Here is a 20,169-nt window from a genome sequence, read left to right on the forward strand (position 1 = left end):
ATTATATCAGATATTTCCCCCTACTCCACAAGCACATGTGCGCCTTTTTCAACAAACTGGCTGAGGGGGGTAGCCTTCCTCGGGACATGTCCTTGGCGCACATTACGGTCCTACCCAAGGACGGCCGGGATCACACTGTACCCCAAAATTACCGCCCCATCTCGCTTTTGAACACGGACCTGAAGCTTTTTGCCAAAGTCCTGGCGAATAGGATGAAGTCTCTGATTCCCGACATCGTGCACCCGGATCAAACAGGGTTTGTGCTGGGGCGGGAGGCGAGGGACAACTCTGTCCGCGCCCTCCATCTTATTCACTGGGTCCGCACCCGGTCTCCCCAGCCCCCCTATCTACTGCTGTCGACGGATGCGGAGAAGGCTTTCGATCGAAGTGGATTGGAGCTTTCTCACGGCCGTCCTACAGCGATTGCATATAGGTCCCCGTATGCTGAGTTGGATCTCTGCCTTGTATCAATCCCCAATGGCCCAGGTTAGGGTCAATGGCAACCTCTCCGAGCCGTTCCCCATCCGAAATGGCACGCGACAGGGCTGCCCCTTGTCGCCCCTGCTATTTGCCCTGACCCTGGAGCCTTTGCTTTGCAGGGTGCGGGCGAATGTGAACATTAAGGGGGTCACGGTGGGCTCTTCGGAGCATAAGCTTTCCGCTTACGCGGACGATGTCCTGTTCCACGTGACGGATCCGGTCACCTCGCTGCCCAATCTGATGGCGGAACTCTCGGAGTATGGTAAAGTGTCCAACTTTCAGGTAAACTATTCTAAGTCAGAGATCCTACCCATCTCTATACCCCCGTCTATGGCGTCGGCGTTACGGTCCTCCTTCCCGTTTTCGTGGACGGTATCCACCATGAAATATTTGGGTGTCCATCTCACCCCCTCCCTGGACTCCCTATACGCTTCTAACTATGTCCCCTTTTTACGGCGGATTCGTGAAGATCTCGAGTCCTGGAATAAATCCTCCTTTACGTGGGTCGGCCGCACTAATATCCTTAAGATGGCGGTTCTCCCTAGAGTGTTATTTCTTCTGCAGATGCTCCCTGTGCCGCTTCCCCGGCGTTTCTTCGCCGAATTGAAGAGCTTGTTTATTAACTTTGTTTGGGGGGGGAAGAGACCTCGGATAGCTGTTGCTTTGTTGCAGAGGACCAAAAGAGAGGGGGGCCTCGGCCTGCCTAACATTTTGCAATATTATAGAACTGTGGCTCTCCAACGCCTGTTGGATTGGCGGTTTCAGACCTCCACTAAACTGTGGGTCTCCTTAGAGAAAACGGTGGCCGGCAGAAACTTGGCATACACCCCGTGGGTGCCAGCGGAGGACAGGGGACTGTCGCATTGGGCATCCCCTCTGACGACCCACTCACTTCGGGTGTGGGATAGGTTGAATGGGGCCTTGGCTCTGGCCCCTTCCACTTCTCCGCTGGCTCCGGTGGGGGGATTTCCTTGGTTCTCCCCGGGTGAGCGGCTATCGTTTCTGGGCTCCTGGGCCAGCGACGGTGAGGTCAGCTTGGCTCGTTTCTGGTCGGATGGGCAGTTGGTCCCCCTGGGGACACTACGTGATGGCTATGGGAGCTTTCCATTTGATTTTTGGAGGCACCGACAGCTGTCCCATTTCGTGGCCTCGCTTTGTCAGCGGGCGCAGATCAGGACCGAGCTTACTGGCTTTGAGCGTCTATGGGCGGCCCGTGACCCCCAGCCGCATCTAATTTCCTTTCTGTATAAGTTGTTGGAGTCGGCCAGGCCCCCCTCAAAGCCTTACTTCATCCGGGCATGGGAGAGGGACTTGGATCTGGAGTTCTCCCCCGAACAACTCCATAGAATGTACCGCATGACCCATTCTAGCTCGGTAGACTCAAAAACGCAAGAGAATAACTACAAACTGCTTACTAGGTGGTATAGGGTCCCAGCCACTCTGGCCAGGTTTTGCCCCGGGGTTTCGGATGGCTGCTGGAGGGGCTGTGGGCAGAGGGGGACGCTCCTCCATGTCTGGTGGTCGTGTCCCTTGCTCCGCCCGTTCTGGGATATGGTTCGGCAACACATTCGGGCTGGCACCGGTGTGGACCTGCCGGACTCCCCGGGTCTTTTTCTCCTGCATGCCCCACTGGTGCCCATTCCGAAATACAAACGAAGCGCTCTTCCACATTTGCTCAATGCGGCTAAACGCCTTATCCCGATCCATTGGAAGACCTCCAGGGTCCCTAGTGAAGCAGACTGGCTTCGTAAGGTGAAGGAGATTATGGAGGCTGAGGAGTGGCTGGCGACTTGTAGGGGTGCTAAGGAACAATTTGATGCTGCCTGGTCCCAGTGGCGTTTTTACGCCCCAAGTTCTTTTCCTGTGTCCTCCAGTCTGGATGTGGCCCTCTTGGCGCTGGCTGATCCTGAGTTCCGCCGACGAGTCCAACAGGCCTCGGAGGTTCCTACTACCTAGCTACATTTCTCACCCTGTCGGTGGTGTGAGTTGTGGGCGCCAGGCGCGGACCTCCCTGTTCCCTTTCTCCCCTCCCTCTTCCCCCCCCCCTCCTTTTTTTTTTTTTTTTCTTTCTTTTCTCTCTTTCCTTTTTTCTTCTCTCTCTTTCTTTTTTCTGTGTTTCTGGCTGGCGAAGCTTCCTCCCCCCCCCCCTCTCTGATGCTCTGGATGGGGATCCTCGATGCTGGAGTGGTGGGCCATAGTGTGTAGATTGGTTTGGTGGTCCGGGGCTCTCTCTTCCCCTGCCCCCTCCGGGGTTTGGGGTTGGGCCAACTGGGGCCGAATGCCCAGGCCTGGGAGAGCCCCGGCCCCGTCAGTTTTTGGTTACTTAGCGGCCGGACCCCGGCCGAGGGTCTTCGATCCCGCTCAGCAGCTCCTCTGATGTGAGCTGGGGTTTGAGGCGAGTCAACTCGATGTTATGTTGTGTCCTTTTTTCTATATGCTTGTGCCAGTGCTCTGCCCATCCATCCTGTATACTTTTGTTCTTGTATTTTTGTCGATTGTTATTGCACTTTTATTTTCAATAAAAATTGATTATACAAAAAAAAAAAAAAGTCCATACACTGATCAAAATTCGTCCACTCACTGCTGGACCAGCTGTATTCCAATCAGTGTATGGCCAGCTTGAAGCCTCGTACACACTACTAGTTTTTTTGTTGAACAAAGAAAACCTGACAACTCAGGTTGGAGACGCTGTACTAACAATCCGAAGTTAGTACAGCAATCTCCACTGCTGAGCTATTATGTTCTGACAGAGAGATGGCACCCCCGTCAGAACACTCCGGTCAGCCATTTGCTAAGAGTGCTGACCGGGAGGCGGTAAGCAGACCTTTTTCGTCATGAGCCCTAGACCTGTCGGACTTGCTGCGATACACACAGGCCAAATGTCGGCCCGTGTGTACTAGGCTTTATTGTTAGGATGGGGTAGTGTCTAGGGATCATTTGGGTACGACAATGCTGTCTGCACTAGCACTAGAAATTACTCTTTGTGCTAATGTACCAGATTTTGTTTGAGTCACATGGACATCTTGCTGTTAGAATCAAGATTGTTACCTGTTGTCAGAAGCCTGTAGATGTGCACGGTGTGCTGCTGACCATCCCTCCATACACGAGCCATTGCCTAAAAGAAAGTGTTATAGGCTTAACTTTTTAACAATGATTATGATGATTATGAAGACTTTAGTGTGTATTTTGGAAAATATAAGGCCATACAGTTTCCTAATAATCACATAAAAAGTGTAGACATTGCATTAGATACATAACAACAGTGCCACCTGCTGGCAGAAGTTCACATAAATACTTGTATAAACCATACATCATCTGAGATTTTAAAGGTACCAAAAACAATATTTAAAGATAGCAAAAAATTTATGAGTTTTAAAAATTGCAGACTTTTATTTGTTTACGTAAAAGAGATAAAAAACAGTCATATTTAAGATCAATGCATACTGTTACATTTTTCCTTACACATTTATACTGTATGATTTTTCTTACACATATATCTCATAAACACAGCAACCTCTACAGTATCATATCCTAATTTTGTTTGATGGAGATTATTTGGTTCCTTCCTCCTGGGATAATCTGAGTGGCGCTCCTGGGGACCAGGAATGTTCTGCAGGAACGCTGCGGCTGCATGTCATTGTTTGTTCCGCTGACATACAAAGTTTTTACATGTGAGTGCATCCCTTTTTATTTATTAAAGTTATACATTGGTAATGCACTATGGGAGTGTTTCCCCTTTTTATTTCCATGGTTATACACTGGATATCCCTGTGACCTATGATTGGTTGTCCCCGGAGAGAGAGACCTATGCTCCTGCCTGGCCATTCCACTACATTGTAGGATCTCTCTTTCATATGAGCGTTTAGCCACCTATAATCTAGTTACAAGAGCTATTTGGTAAGGAGCCATCTCTCACTATATTGTCTGGTGGATTCATTTCTACCCCTGGGCACACCTGATCTTCACCTTTCTTCATTTGTTTGAAGCTTTTCCTTTCCTGGGAATCTGTTTCAGCCAATACCTTCCTTCGTGGACTTCAGTGTTCATTTTTTGGACTGTATATGTTAACATCATACTTTGATTCAGTATAAGTGTTTGTCATTCATAATTTAGCGCTACACCATTCTGTTTTTATTATTTTATTTGGAACTTGTACTATTGTTTCAGGTGTTAGCTGCTTCTCCTAAAGCGCAGTGTTTTTTCTGTTTTTATACACTCCTGGGATCTGTCTATTAGTAAAGCTGCTGACAACATGTGGGTGATGATGGGCAATATATTTTAAATAGGTTTTTGGCCTGATATATATGTTTGATATACTTTTTGGCTTTGGAGACTTATTGATCTGTAGCACTATCTAAGATCATCCTGAAATCCGACGAATGCTCTATGATAGCCTATTCATTTGGTAAGAGACTTCGCTTTATTATGTGCTCCTATACTTTTATGGCACAAGTAAGTTTGAGGGATTTTGGAGCCTCTTCTTTTATAAATTTATAGCTTGATGACATTTTCCAGCTATATACTGGTAGTACATCTTCGTGGGACATATGGGCCCCTTGATGATCACCATATCCCCATGCAGCCCTTCTCCCCTATGTGTGGTATCTGGTTAGACTGTTTTGGGGGATTTACTAAAACTGGAGAGTGCAAAATCTGGTGCAGCTGTGTACAAAAAACATGCAGATAAAAAGAAACTACATAAAGTACCTTAACAATGAGCATCCGGAGTAAGAAAGCAATGAAAAGAAAGACAATGATCTATAAAAGTAACAATTTTATTTAGCTCCAAAATCCATAATGCAAAAATGAAAAACAGCGTTATGAATTGACCTTTCCCTGCTCTGGCGAAGACTGCAGGTTTGATACATATGCTATACGCTCTATCACTTGATCAATGGGACTGACACCTGAGATGTGAATCAATACTTGGCTCACAGAGCGTAGAGGTAATTTTTGGACTGACAGACGGATCTGCTTGCTGTTAGCTGCATGAATATATCATTCTGTCTATCCTCCGCTCTCTGCATAAAGGCGCTGCACCTGATCATCTGCTGGATGCCGAGATTTGTTGTTTGATGCCTTTCACCTGCTACCGCTTCTGCTATCTGCTTGCTCTTTTGCCTTCTCCCGCAGTGCTTATATGAACATTCGTGGACTGGGAACTCATAGATTTGCCTCATGTGACTGGGTACATCTGGATACAAGTGGCATATATTTCCCCATGATGTGATGATCGCACAGTTTTGGGAATTATTTCTTTCAGCTTATTCATCCAGTCTGGCTACTATGTAATCATTTTCTTTGTTCCCTTAGTTTGTGATTTCACTGGGGGGACTCCACACGCTGATACAGCAGTGACAGACTATCCACTTCATATTTGGTAGACCTGTAGTTGTGGTCACATTTACATGTTGGTCTGTACCTGCTGTGTCTCCAGTGTGTTTGAGACCCAGATTGATTTAGGTGCACTCACTTATCCCCAATAGGAACTGATATACAGTCATTAGAGGGATGTCTTAGTAGCGTGTATGTATGGCGTCCGGCGCACCTTTTGGGTTTTATATAGACGTTGTCTGTTTTCCTGATTGATGATGGGGGGAGGTTCTGTTTTTCATTGCTGCATTATGGATTTTGGAGCTAAATAAAATTGTTACTTTTATAGATTATTGTCATTTCTTTGTTACTATACCCCCGTAGGCTCATTGTTATGGTACTTTATGCAGTTTCTTTTTAACTGCATATTTTTTGAACATAGTTTACTTTTGACCATGAAACCCAACTTCATATGAGTAGGTAAGCAACTAGAGGTCTCTCTTGGTTAGACACCTCTTATATATTTTCCGTTCCCTTTATTTTTGATTTTTCTGTGCATGGTAACCAATCAGCTTCCGAGTTTTATTGTCAAAGCTTAACTTCAGCTCCGAAAGGGTTTACCCCCTTCATGACCACAGCATTTTTTGCTATTCAGCACTGCGCTACTTTAACTGGCAATTGCGCAGTCATGCAATACTGTACCCAAATTAAATTGTTAGCATTTTTTCCACACAAATCGAGCTTTCTTTTTCTTTGATCACCACTGGGTTTTTTATTTTTCGCAGTATAAACTAAAAAAACGCTGACTTTCTGTTATAAAACATATCCAATACAATCAAGCCTGCCTTTTAGTTACACAAAGCCGCAGGTTTTAATTGTACACCATCACGGCCTTCTAGCCGCTGGCGTCCTATTAACCAATGACCCTCCTCTGCCCCTCTCTGTCAGCACTGGGGTCACATTAGCAGAGTGATGGAGAAAAACAGAAGGGGAAGAGAAACATTGAAATACTAGTCAGTACCAGTGTGAAAAAGTGTATTGGATTTGGAAGAATAAATTACCTCTAACATTGGGTGTCCTATATGGGTGTGGATGTTGATATATTATGTAAAACTATTAGAATAGTTTTTTACATTTTACAGTGGGGTGCCTCAACTGTCCATATATTTTAAAGGGTGCCTTGACTGAAAAAAGGTTGAGAAACACTGTTTTAGATTACAGGGTGTAATTTGTTGTACTCTATTATGCCAGAGGAAGAAACATTAGATGGTAAGCTCTTCGGGTTCAGGTACTGACATGAATGGTCCAGTGCTCCTTGTAAAGTGCTGAGAATATCAGAGCTTGTTAAATACCAGTAAAAATGAAACCTAAATATTCAAAAATATTTTGAATAATAACAAATAATGCAATATTTTCTTACTGAAACAATGTGGACTGAGACTGGGGAGCAGAATACGGACCTGTATGTCATTAGCAGGATTCCAGTCTATATCATACAGAATTAAATGGGATGCTCCAATCAGGTTTAGGCCCACACCACCAGCTTTTGAACTCAGAAGGAAGATGAAATCTGAGGAATATTTGCTGTTAAATCCATCCACTATACGCTGTCTGTGACCGACCGGTGTCTGTCCGTCCAATCTGGTGCAACTGTACCCATGTCGTTGACACAGTGCTTGCAATATGTTTAACGTCTGGGTGTAGTTTGACACAAGGACTACTCTGCAAGGCATAGTAATTGCAATTAGAATTTAAACAAAATAATAAAACAAAACTGATTAAACTCTACATTTATTTTGAAGATATTTTGCCCTCCATGTTTTCCCCCTTCATCACCATGCTAATTAAATATTTAAATAAAACCTGTTTATACTACATGCCTTATTTTGGACCCAGTGACATCACCACTGTGTCTCTTTGTTTATCTAGGCAATGCGGCAGATCATGGCTGGGGTGGGTGGGGGTCAGGATGATGTATATAACATCCTGAAAATATTGCAGCACCCTGCCTCAGTACTCCTCTAAGAGGCCCTTAACAGTGGGCTAGCTCTTGGGAGGAGTTATACAATTAATAAAGAATGAGAGGGACAGGGACAATTAGGTTTTAGGTTGGCCAGGAAAAATTAGATGATGCTGGACATCCTCTGGCTAGGAAATGAGGTGGGCTCTATAGGACTTACTGCTGCTTCAAATGCACATTATGAGAAGCTCACAGTCTGCAATGAAATCACAGTAAGCTATTTCAGTACAGGGGAGGAGCCTATATAACTGTGCAAGACTAAAAGTAGGGTTGGAGCTCAGGTTTAAATAGCGTTTTGATAAATCTAAAAAAGGTTCATCTTCTGCATCTATTGCCCAAACTAATCTTCAGTTCAATGCGTATGTGTGTGACTATAACGTTTGTTTTTTTCTTTGTTGCTGGTACACGGTTTGATTAGTAGGGTGAAGGTCCTCGGGCCTGCCCTGAAAGTCTTGGGAGGGGGTGGATATGGCCTTTTGGCTTAGTTCCCTTTTTCTCATGGGGGTCCTTTCGAGGAAGCCCCACCTAGTAATTGGGGTTGGTCTGTTTTGGCAGACCTCCCAGAGAACGGGGTCTGCTTGATTTTGGCTAGGTGGACCAGTGAGTACCCCGGTCCCTGTCAGGAGCCTTGCGCCCCAGGGGAATCAGGGAAAGGGCCCTTCTCTTTTCGGAAGAGGTCCATGCGTATGCCATCTGCACTTTTCTTTGTTCTCACTTTTGTGTGTACACCTTTTTTTGCACCAGGTGTTAGTCTGAGTGTGTTTGACACACTACGGGCAAAAAAAAATAAAATAAAATAAATCTTCTGCACCTATTGCCCAAACTAATCTTCAGTTTAATGTATATTTTCTTAGAACCAATATCCTAAAAAAATCCCCACCCATCTTCCTCTGATAACCAGGTTTATTCACTTTGTGTCAGTTCTCGACTTCATGATCCTTCTTCTCCTTTCATAGTCTAGTCACTGGGTGGGGAGGGACAAGACCTGTAGGTGTTAATTAACTGCAGTTCAGAAAAAAACAGGTCTTCTCCCATGTCACACAGGGGCCATACTGTGTGGCAGAGCTGTGAAAATCTCATAACAGGACAGACAAAAATACAAATCTTCTGATATATATAAAAAAAGCTCAAATAAATGTAATTAATATTTGGATATGGCCGTTTGCCTGGAGTTCAGTTCTAAACCCGTCTGTAAAAAGGGAACACTACATGTTACCGCACAACAACTATTCATATTCAGGGTTCGTGCGTGTCATTGTTTCTAAACAATTTTCTGAATTCACAATAAAGGGAGGAACAGGGGGACAAAAATTGGGACTTTAAATGAGGATATGACATGGTAGGGTCAATACCTCCATCCCTAAAACAATTGAATAAATATAAGGGAGTTTGGGACTTTAAATGAAACCGCAGGTGCAATCTGGGGAAATTGTACAAATGTATCTAGACATGTATATACTGGTATAAAGGTGTATAAGATCATAGCATAGTAAAACATAATATATATGAATTGACAACATTTTATTCACGTAAAGAATATATGGTAGATAGTACAGTAATAATGGTAAACATGATCAAAACAGCTGATACCATAAAATACATATTAAAAAACATGGTTATACACGGAATAACATGATTGCACATATGAAATTGATACTGACCTAAATAGCTCTCTGATCACACAACGAGGAAATACTTAGTATAAAATTAATAAATGATTATTATTTGTAACTAATTCATAAAGATATAATGGTAATAGACTGTAGGATGGTATGGTGTAGCATCTAGAGTAGCTCTACGCGTTTCGTGAATATGTTTACTCATCAGGAGCAGATGTGAAGTGTACAGATGTATAATCTATAATAGACTCGTTTAGTGGATATGCCAGTTGGTAAGGGAAGAGAAGGAAAAAAGAAGGGGGAACAAGGCTAGAAGGAAAGCACAAGGCAAATTGGTTTTCCTCCTCATACTTACAGAGCTACCAAGGTATCCAAAGTAAACCGTAAAAAGGAGGAAGTTTGAATATGAATGGTGCCTGGGCAACGTCTTTTCCGGGAGCTGTGGTAATAGGGTGCGTGGAAGTAGCCCAACTCTGGGCGTGACGTTGGGGGGTCTGTTGGTCGTTTCTCCTTCACTGCCAGCTCACCACGGTGGATCCTTGCACTATTCCATGGTTTTAAACTGTCTTGGTATATCGCACTACCTACACTATGGCTTATACGGTGTTACATAAGGTACTACCTTCTCACATCACTATTAATTCTGTTTCACTCAATATTGTTCTTTATTTCCTCTATTTTTCACGTATCAATCTCTTAACCTCGGTGTACTATGTCCTCACTTTTTTACCAACCTCCACTTCTCTGTCCCAGTCACCATTTCACCTATACTTCCGTTGACCACTCTGCCTATGGTGCATATTTATACTAAATAATTGAAGTCTCCCCCCTTTCATTCACCACTAAGGGACTACCACATTACCCTATGATTCACTTTACTGCCAGAGTTGGGCTACTTCCACGCACCCTATTACCACAGCTCCCGGAAAAGACGTTCCCCAGGCACCATTCGTGTTCAAACTTCCTCCTTTTTACGGTTTACTTTGGATAACTTGGTAGCTCTGTAAGTATGAGGAGGAAAACCAATTTTTTTTCCTGGACGACCAAGGCATTCGTGGACATCGCTGGATCAATGGGGTGTCAGGTATGTATTAGGGGGCTGCTGCACACAAAATACTTTTCATCTTAATGCATAGAATGCATTAGGATAAAAACCTTCTGCCTTTACAACCGCTTTAATACCAAATGTTGCACTTAATGTAAAGGATCATTGTTTCACTGTATACACAAATTACATGACATGAACATGGATCTTGATGGAAGCTGTAATCAGTGTATGTGCTAACAACATGAAACATTTAATACAAATATCTGATAAAAAAAAAGAAAACAAAAAACAGGCACTGTGTTGTGTTTCGTGCCTTCATCGTAATTAGAATGCTTTTAAATTACAAGAAAGCGAATAAAAGCATTTAACATTGTTTCATTTTCTCAACAATTATTGTTTAGGAAGTGTTTTCAGGGTGCCATGCACTCATCCTGTTCTTAAAGTGGTTCTAAAGGAAGAAGATTTTTTTACATTAAAGTTGAACTATAGGCAAAACCTTTTTTTCATTATGGATAGAGCAAGGGAGGGTTAACAACCTCTGTCAGATTTTTGCCATTTGTGTCCCATCTTCACTTCCTGTCCCATAGCCAAACAGGAAGTGAGAGGAAATCCCTCCAAATTAAGGGAATTTCTTGGGGACCCCCAGATCACCAGAACTAGTGTTCCCATTGAAAGATTTCCCTTCTATTACTTTTCTGTGGGCAACCCAAAATATGGGATTTTCTTTTACTTTCACTTTCAATGACAATGGTAAACTGGACAAATAGAGAGGCTAAATTTCCTTAACGGGGGCACAAACAGCAGAAAAAACTAACAGGGGTTCTAATCCTTCTATACTCTATCCAAAACTAAAAAAAAAAGTTTTGCCTTTAGTTATACTTTAATGCATTAAGGTAAAAAACCTTCTGGGTGCAGCTCCCCCCCCCCTTCCCCCCCAGTACTACTTATACTTATCTGAGCTCCATCTCAATCCAGCGATGTGCATGAGAGCAGCAGCTCTCCCGGGTCACTAACTCCTCATTGACTCATGCAGCAGCGGCAGCTATTGGCTCCTGGTGCTTTTAATCACAGCCAGTGAGCCAATGAGGGGGGAGCAGTGTGCGGGGCCGAGCTGTGCTGTGTGTGTGTGAATGGACAATGTCCATTCATGTGAGGGTGTCTCGGGAGCGAGCCTGCTCGAGTGCCCTCATAGCAAGAGGCTTGGGGCTATTCTGTGCAAAACCAATGCGCGGACCAAATAAGTGTAACATGTTTTTTGTTTTTTAAATTACAACCTTTAGAATCACTATAATATGTATCTGTAAAATGTATACAGATAATAAATAAATACGTAAAAAAAAAACTGAATTTATAAATCTTATTTAAAACCCAGCCTACATTTCAGTGTCATGCAAGCAATCTGAGATCATTTAGGCTGCCATACAATGACTGAAATTTGATTGGTTAAGCAGAGACTGGTCAAAGTTTGATCAGGGTGTGGGACATTCCTGCTCAACAGTTGTTTGAGCGAGGGAACATGTTGGAAAACCTTTGTCAATCAGTGGCTGCAGTTGTTGATCAATGCATTTTGCCAGCTGTGGGTGTCACTGTCAGAAAACAATGACCTGGCAGGAGGAGGGGATTCCTCCATCCACTGTGTGTGTGGATAGAGGAATCTTTTTTGTTTTTTTTTATTCATTCAGCCCAGCTCATTCAGTGTATAGCTAGCTTTAGAATTTAGTCCGGGTTCACACTATATCAATGACAGACATCGCATGTGATTCAGGGCGCACTGCTCTGAAAATCACATGCAATGTCTGTGCGATACAAATTCAGCCATACAGATTGTATGGCTGAATTTGCATCGGATTCGGACACAACTCGCACAGGACCCTTTTTTGGGTGCGCAGCAGAATCAGATCGCATGGTGGTTCACACCAATGTGATCCGATTCATGTCCGAACTGTCAGTTCGCACTGTGATATGCGAACTGATCTGGGGGTGTCGTTAACTTTGTATTGACACCCCAGCGATTCGCATAAGGCAGTGTGAACTGCCTGTGATTTGAATGTAATGTGGATTAGCAGGGTGCCTGTATCGCATATATGTGAAACGACACTAAACTGACAAATTATTTTAATTTGCAGTTGATTTTCTGATCTGCATTTGATCTTCTAAGCTGTTTCAATCTGCTTTGTACTGTTTTTGTATTCCTATAGACTTGTATCTGGTCAGAAGCAGTCCTGACACAAACAAAGCCCATCAACACAGATCCTTAAAATCCTTCAGTTTATATGCCTACCTCTCAGATGGACTGTGCTCTTTTATTGCTTGCAAAAGCTTCATTAAAACCTGTAGTTTTCCAGACTCCGACTCCAGTACTTCGTCTGTATTATAACTTTGTGGAAATAGATCACTTAAACTTTCATAAAAGCTCATTTCCTCCGTGTTTGGCTTTGTAGTCTTTTCCTGGTAGAAGAAACAACTATTAGTGCTTACCGTCTCTACAGTAAAATTTGTAAATTAGCTTACACAATTAAGACAAAAACGTATGTCACCCATGCCACCCCTTTTGCTTCCCCATCCTTCATTGACCACTCTTTCATGTCACCACTGTCTAGTAATATCTAGATTATGGCAGAACTTAATTATAAGTGCATCTACACGTTGGGCTTCCATTGCCGGCTTCCAGGCCTCAATCACTTCTGCATTAAAAATCCTTCCTGTCCGCCCTTTTTATTTTGCAATCTAAAGTTCCACTTTAAAGTAGTTGTCAGGCTAAAGGTTTTTTACCTTCATGCTTTCTATGCATGAAGGTAAAAAAACCTTCTGTGTGCAGCTCCCCCCCCCCCCCAATACTTACCTGAGCCCCATCTTGATCCAACGATGTGCACAAGAGCAGCAGCTCTCTACGGTCTCTCCCTCTTCATTGGCTGAGGCTAAGACGCAGCAGTGGGAGCTATTGGTCGCTGTCAATCAGCCTGTGTCAGCCTGTGAACAGCTAGTGGGGGGGGGGGGGGGGGGCGGTGGGCCGAGCCACGCTCTGTATGTCTTATGGGGGCACTCGGCAAGAGGGAGGGGCACGAGAAGAGGAGGATCAGGGCTGCTCTGTGTAAAACCATTACACAAAGCAGGTAAGTACAGCATGCTTATAATTTAAAAAACAAAACAAACCTTTAGGCCCCTTTCACACTATTGCGACGCAATTTTACCGCGATTTTTGCAGCGATTTTGAAAGCAATGGCAAGGCTATATGCCTCAAAACACATTAAAATCGTGGCAAGGTAGTGCAGGAATTACTTTGAAGTCGGTGCGACTTCAAAACGCACTGATATGAATGGGGCTCATTGAAAATAATGGAAAACGACTTGTCATGCGATTTTGCAGTCCAAAATCGCGGGACAAGTCGCACTAGTGTGAATGGGGCCTTAACCACTTGCCGACTGCCGCACGACTATTTACGTCGGCAGTCAGCCCCTCATAGGCAGAGCGACGCAGGGCTACGTCACTAGCCTGTAAGGGTTTTGGGAGTGAGCGCGCGCTGCCGGATGCGCGCTCCCGCTCGGTCATGGAACCCCCCCGCGCGTGTGCCCGGCGGACCCGATGTCCGCCGGGAACTCGCGATCGTCCGTGACAGTGGGAGAAAGGCAGGCGGCTAATGTAAACACAGCCGCCTGTCAGTTCTCCCTGTGTAAGAATGGTGATCATACGGTTCTACTATGTAGGACCGTTGATCACTGTTCTTACACATCAAGCCACAGCCAAGCACAGTTAGAATCACGCCCCTAGGACACACTTAACCCCTCCCTCTCCAATACAGTTAACTCCTTAACTGCCAGTGTCATTTTTACAGTAACAGTGCATATGTATAGCACTGATTACTGCAGTAATGTCACTGGTAACCCCAAAAGTGTCAAAAATGTCAGTCAAGGGTCCCATCTGTCCGCCCCAATGTCGCAGTCCCGCAAAAAAAAAATCGCAGATCGCCGCCATTACGCGTTAAAAAAAACAACAACAAAAATGACAAAAATCTTTCCCTTTGTTAGTCAACGCAATTACTTTTGCGCAAACCAATCAAAATACGCTTTTTGTTATTTTTTTTTACCAAACATATGGTAAAAAAAAAATAAGCCTAAAATGTTAAAAAATTTTGATTTTTACATTTTTTTTGGGGAATTTCATATAAAAAAATTTGAAAAAAATGGATTTTTGTAAAATCTTACCGTAAAATCCTTTTCTCTTAGCTCATCGACAGACGTAGTCCTCGGTGATACACCACCTTCGGGTTATGTTACCTCCGCAGGAGCAGGACTAGACAGGAAATTAAAAAGCTCTGGCCACACCCTAGGGGCAGTCCCAGAGGGTATATCCTCTCTCTCTCTGCCTCAGCAAATCAGTTATGTGAAAAAGCAGTGCTTAGAGAATTTAACCCAACCCAACTCCAAAACAGAGGGGCGGGGACTACGTCTGTCGATGAGCTAAGAGAAAAGGATTTTACGGTAAGATTTTACAAAAATCCATTTTTCTCTAGCGCTCATCGACAGACGTAGTCCTCGGTGATACACCACCTTCGGGACGTCCCAGAGCAGTATCACAACTGAGGGGTGGGAAAATGGAAATCAAATCCCAATCTAGAAGGCCCAACCGGTGCCAACTAGAAGTTTACAATGCTCATCCTTAATGATGAGACTCAACAAAAAAATTTTCAAACAGAAAAAAAACCCTCGAGGTAGACCACCGGTCTCCTCAAATTGCGGCCTGCAAAACCTTGCGGCCAAATGAGGCATCCGCCGATGCCGTCACATCAATTTTATAGAATTTAGTAAAGGTATGTACCGACGACCAAGTGGCCGCCTTACATACCTGGACCACTGACGCCTGATGGCGAAAGGCCCAGGAAGTACTGAGCGCTCGAGTGGAGTGCGCCCTAACAGGGAACGGAGGACTCTGACCCTTAATAGAATAAGCCTGTACCACCGTTTGTCTAATCCATTTGGCAATGGTCGCGGCAGATGCAGGCAAACCCTTTCTGGGGCCATCCGTGATCACAAAAAGTGAATCCGTCTTACGGAATGATTCCGTAGCTTTCAGGTATACCCTGATTGCCCGAACCACATCCAAGGAATGCAACGCATGTTCCCGATGATGCTTGGGCTGAGGACACAAGGAAGGTAGTACAATATCTTCATTCAGATGAAAATCTGAAACCACCTTAGGAAGAAAAGATGGCTTAGGATGAAGTACTACCTTATCCCTATGAATCACTAGGTATGGGGACTGGCATGATAATGCAGCCAGTTCTGACACCCTGCGAGCAGAAGTAATAGCCACCAAGAAGACCACCTTCTGGGATAAAGTAAGCAAGGGAATCTCCCTGATGTTTTCAAAGGGAGGTTTCTGTAGAACCGACAAAACCAAATTAAGATCCCAGGGCGGTAAGGGCGCGCGGACTGGAGGAGCCAGGTGCCGCACCCCCTGGATGAAATTCCGCACCAAGGATTTGGTAGCTAAAGGTTTCTGAAAGAAGATTGCTAATGCTGAAACTTGACCCTTGATGGTGCTCAAGGCTAGCTTCTGCTCAACCCCTTGTTGCAAAAAGGCCAATATACGAGACACCGAATAGGTACGTGGAGGAAATCCTAAAGATTCGCACCACGCAATATAAGTCTTCCATGTGTGATAATAGACTTTGCTGGAAGTCGCTTTCCTTGCTTTAATAAGGGTAGGAATGACTGAAGTAGACAAACCTCTGTCCTTCAGTACTTGGGTCTCAATGGCCAGGCCATTAAAACCAGCGACTGTAAAGCACGAAGGTAAATAGGTCCTTGAGACTACAGACACTCCCTGAGACGAAGTTCCCACGGAACGTCTGCGACTAACATGTCCAAGTCGGCCAGGCCGGCTTGAAGAGGCCAGCCTAGAATTTCTAGGACCACTGGCGCTGATTGGATCTGAACCAGGCGTCCCTAGAGCTATCTGGCCCCGACCATCCGAGAAAGTCTGGTCGTTTTCTGTTCCCACACATTTATCAGATACCTGATAGTTATCAGGAAAGGTGATCTTTTCTGGTTGAACCTCAGGGACCGAAGTCACCCGACAAGAGGCTACTTGGCCTATCTGGTCAATCAGATCCGATTCCTGTGAGGTATCGGGACTAATCTTAGGAAAAGGTAAAGGAAAAGATCTATACAGGGAACGGTAACTACCGCTTCCTGTACTTAAATGTTGGAAGGGAAGAATCGCACCGGTAGTAGTGGTTGATGCTCGATCTAATGTCCTGAATACCGGTGAAAACGTCCCCCCACCCTGAAATCGGGTGGGGGCGCACCTTCAGGCTGTGTACTCCTTTACTTCGGGTTTGGCTGGGTTGGTCCTCTGCTTGTCCGACCAGCCCTTCTTGAACCCTCCTGGAGGAGTCTTGCCTTTCCCGGAAGTACCAGCCGGGCGCCCTTTATGGGCGGTAAAGAAAGGTCCTCGCTTGTTGCGAGGTTCCTTAGCTTTTGCAGCCTGTGGCAAAAAAGTACTCTTGCCCCCGGTGGCATCTTTAATGATTTCATCTAGGTTGGCTCCAAATAGACGATTCCCCTGGAAAGGGAGATTGGTCAAAGTCTTTTTGGAACCTAGGTCAGCTGACCAGCATTTTAACCACAGCACACGTCTGAGGATCACTGCTAACTTAGATGCATGCCCTAACAAGGGAGTAGTGTCCAAGGCTGCGTCACAGATAAACCGTAGCCCTTGTATGATCTGTTCTATCAAATCAGATGTCTCCTGGGGAATATCTTTTCCCCTAAGATCTTGGCGTACCATCTTCGCCCATTCTGTAAGTGTCTGGGAAACTAGACCAATAACAATTACTGGTCTAAATGCTGACCCTATCAGAGAAAAGATAGTGCGGGACTCCGCTTCTATCTTTCGATCCACCGGATCCTTAAAGGACGAAGTGTCCTCCACTGGAATAACCGTGGCTTTATTCAGCCTGGAAATAGGCGGATCCACGACTGGTGGTACCGTCCATTTCTTAATGATGGATTCCTCAAACGGATAGCGTCTAGCAATACGCTTGGAAATAGTAAAGGTACGTTTAGAATGTTCCCATTCTCCTTTAATCTGATTTCCAAAACATTTAGGTACAGGAAAAGCCTTCGCCGTCTTGATGGGCTTATTAGTCCCAAAAGGCCTCTCTGTTTCAGTTGCCTCTGCCGGTAAAGCCTCAAGTTTTAAGGTTTCTTGCACTGCCACAACTAGTGCGTCCACCAATGCTTCTTCCTGAATTATAGCAGGAGAAGAAGCGTCCTCCTCACTGTCTGAGGGGGCTTTACCTGGGATAGCAGCCCTTGCAGAGGAACCTGCAACTGCAGTGACCATCTCTGAATCAGAGTCAGAGGTGTCAGATAGTATAGGGGTAGGCGGGGGTCGCTTCCTTGACCCCCGTCCCTGACAGGCCGCCTCCACCCGAGCCACCATAGACTCCAAAATTGCTGTAAATGACTCTATACTCTGTACACCGGCGGGTCCCGAGGCCCCCTCGAGGGAAACAGGTGGGGGAATATGTGTGGCAGGGTCCATAATAACTCCAGTTACTTCCTGGATGATATAATTCAAAGTAAAGAAAAAACTTTTTTTTTTTTTTTTTTTTGACCCTCAGCGCCACAAAAAAAAAAAAAAAAACCCCTTAGTGTTACCTGCTAGGGATCCCTATCGATCGAGAGAGAGAGAGATAGACCCCCAGGCTCACCACTTGATGTTCAGAGTTGAACTGCAACAGCTTACAGCGCTGTCTTAGACAAACAGGAAGTCTTTTGGCTGGCTGCCCAGGAAGAAAGGAGGCGGCTCCGCCCCTCTGCACGCCTTCCGGCGCCTCCCCCAAGCTCCACGAGGTGTAGAATCACCTAAAACATGGCCGCCCCCATGCTGGAGACACGAGGCTACGCCAAAATGGCGGCTCGTGCGATCCAGCAAAAAAAATGGCGGCGGCCTGTTCTGACTAGCGGTGTGCTGCAGGCACACAACACTCTCTCTGCATGGGGATATGGCGTGGTTGGCGGTACCGGCCCTGGCGGACCGCATGGCCATTCGGGAGGCCTGCTATTAGCTGGAGATCTGACTTGGAAGGCAGTCTACATGTTCATGGCTTCTGACTGGTAGGTAGCTTATACTTAACCCATAAGATTCCCAGAATGCCACAGATTACATCTTTAAAAACATGTATACAATAGATTGTTAGCTCCCAAACCAAGCCTCCTGGCTTTTTGCACACATAAAATCACACTCAAAGTAGGAGGATTAGTGACATGTTATAGGATAGAAAGAACTCTTTCTTACCATACAGAGAGGGGCCCGCGTTCACCACAAAACCCGTCAGGGAAAAAGGGGGAACATACTACTCACCATACCGGAACCAGGCGGGCACCAACTCCTGACAGTACCCCTCTCCACCGGGGCGGGAGGGCTGTCGACCGATACGGACGCCGTGACTCATGGTCTTTGGCGTTTCAGCGAGACGTTTAACTCGCGGGTTCAGTCCTTTTAATGGGACTTTGTCGCGGCCGACCCAGCGCGGAGCTATGGCCTGCACGCGCTCGTAGGCTGAACTGGGGTGACCACCGGATCTCAACATCCAGCCCGTCGCCCAGTTCAGCTTTCTTGCTTGAAGATCTCACAGGAACACTGGAGAAAAAAAGCTGTCCAAAAATCCTTTTAGAAAAAAATTCTTGCCAGGACCTAAGATCCCAGCAAGGTATCTAGGTCCTTACTCCTAACTAGACAGAAAATAACTGATTTGCTGAGGCAGAGAGAGAGAGGATATACCCTCTGGGACTGCCCCTAGGGTGTGGCCAGAGCTTTTTAATTTCCTGTCTAGTCCTGCTCCTGCGGAGGTAACATAACCCGAAGGTGGTGTATCACCGAGGACTACGTCTGTCGATGAGCGCTAGAGAAATATTGTTATTTTTGCAAAATTGACACTCTTTTTTTGTTAATAGCGCATGATCAAAAAAATCGCACAGGTGATCAAATACCACCAAAAGAAAGCTCTGTTTGTGGGAAAAAAAGGACGCCAAATTCGTTTAGGTACAGCGTTGCACGACCGCGCAATTGTCCGTTAAAGTCACGCAGTGCCGAATCACAAAATAGGCCCTGGTCAGGAAGGGGGTAAAATCTTCCGGGGCTTAAGTGGTTAATATCCCTTTAAGCTGCAGTTTCAGGTAGGGGAAGCATGTGAGACACAAGGTAAGGAGGATTTGGCTCAGTCAAGAGAGGAAAAGGCAAATTCTTGGCTGACTTTATGATGTATGTGTAGCATACCCAAAATAAGAACTGCAGATGAAAGAAAGGGATCTCCCACTCCCGCAGGCTAAGCACACCAAATCTTCAAAGCTACAGACTGTCTTCTGACTGTGGTTTTGTTTTTTATTAGGGGTTAACAACTTGGATAGGAATGGGAAGGTATGGCATGCCCACTTGACTTCAACAAACTCCAGGGACAACTTCCTACATACAGCTATATACAGTCTCCTCTTCACTTTTCTCCAGCACACTCTTGCCCTCTGCTGGTACACTCCTGAGGGAACTTGACAGTCTCCTTCTCAGTTCAGTTTTTTTTTAGCAGAGAACCTAGAGAATAAAATGGCGGCCGTTGCAATAGATTATGTCACACTGTATTTGTGCAGCGTTTTTTAAACGCAAGTTTTTGGGAAAAAATACACTTC

The 20,169-nt window shown here is 45.1% G+C and overlaps 1 protein-coding gene across 1 annotated transcript in view; it reads right to left on the reverse strand.

Moving 5' to 3' along the window:
• The window catches only part of RAD54B (RAD54 homolog B), a 210,642-nt gene that overhangs the window by 46,437 nt on the left and 144,036 nt on the right, over positions 1-20,169 (reverse strand). Inside the window, exons 11-13 of the mRNA XM_082259220.1 lie at positions 12,762-12,928; positions 7,254-7,515; positions 3,529-3,595 (exon numbers count right to left, since the gene is read on the reverse strand). Of these exons, the coding sequence (XP_082115346.1) occupies positions 3,529-3,595; positions 7,254-7,515; positions 12,762-12,928 (496 nt within the window). The remainder of the gene's footprint in view (positions 1-3,528; positions 3,596-7,253; positions 7,516-12,761; positions 12,929-20,169) is intronic.

The sequence above is a fragment of the Pelophylax lessonae genome (genome assembly GCF_965119305.1).
Source record: "Pelophylax lessonae genome assembly, chromosome: 5".
Lineage (NCBI taxonomy): Eukaryota > Metazoa > Chordata > Amphibia > Anura > Ranidae > Pelophylax > Pelophylax lessonae.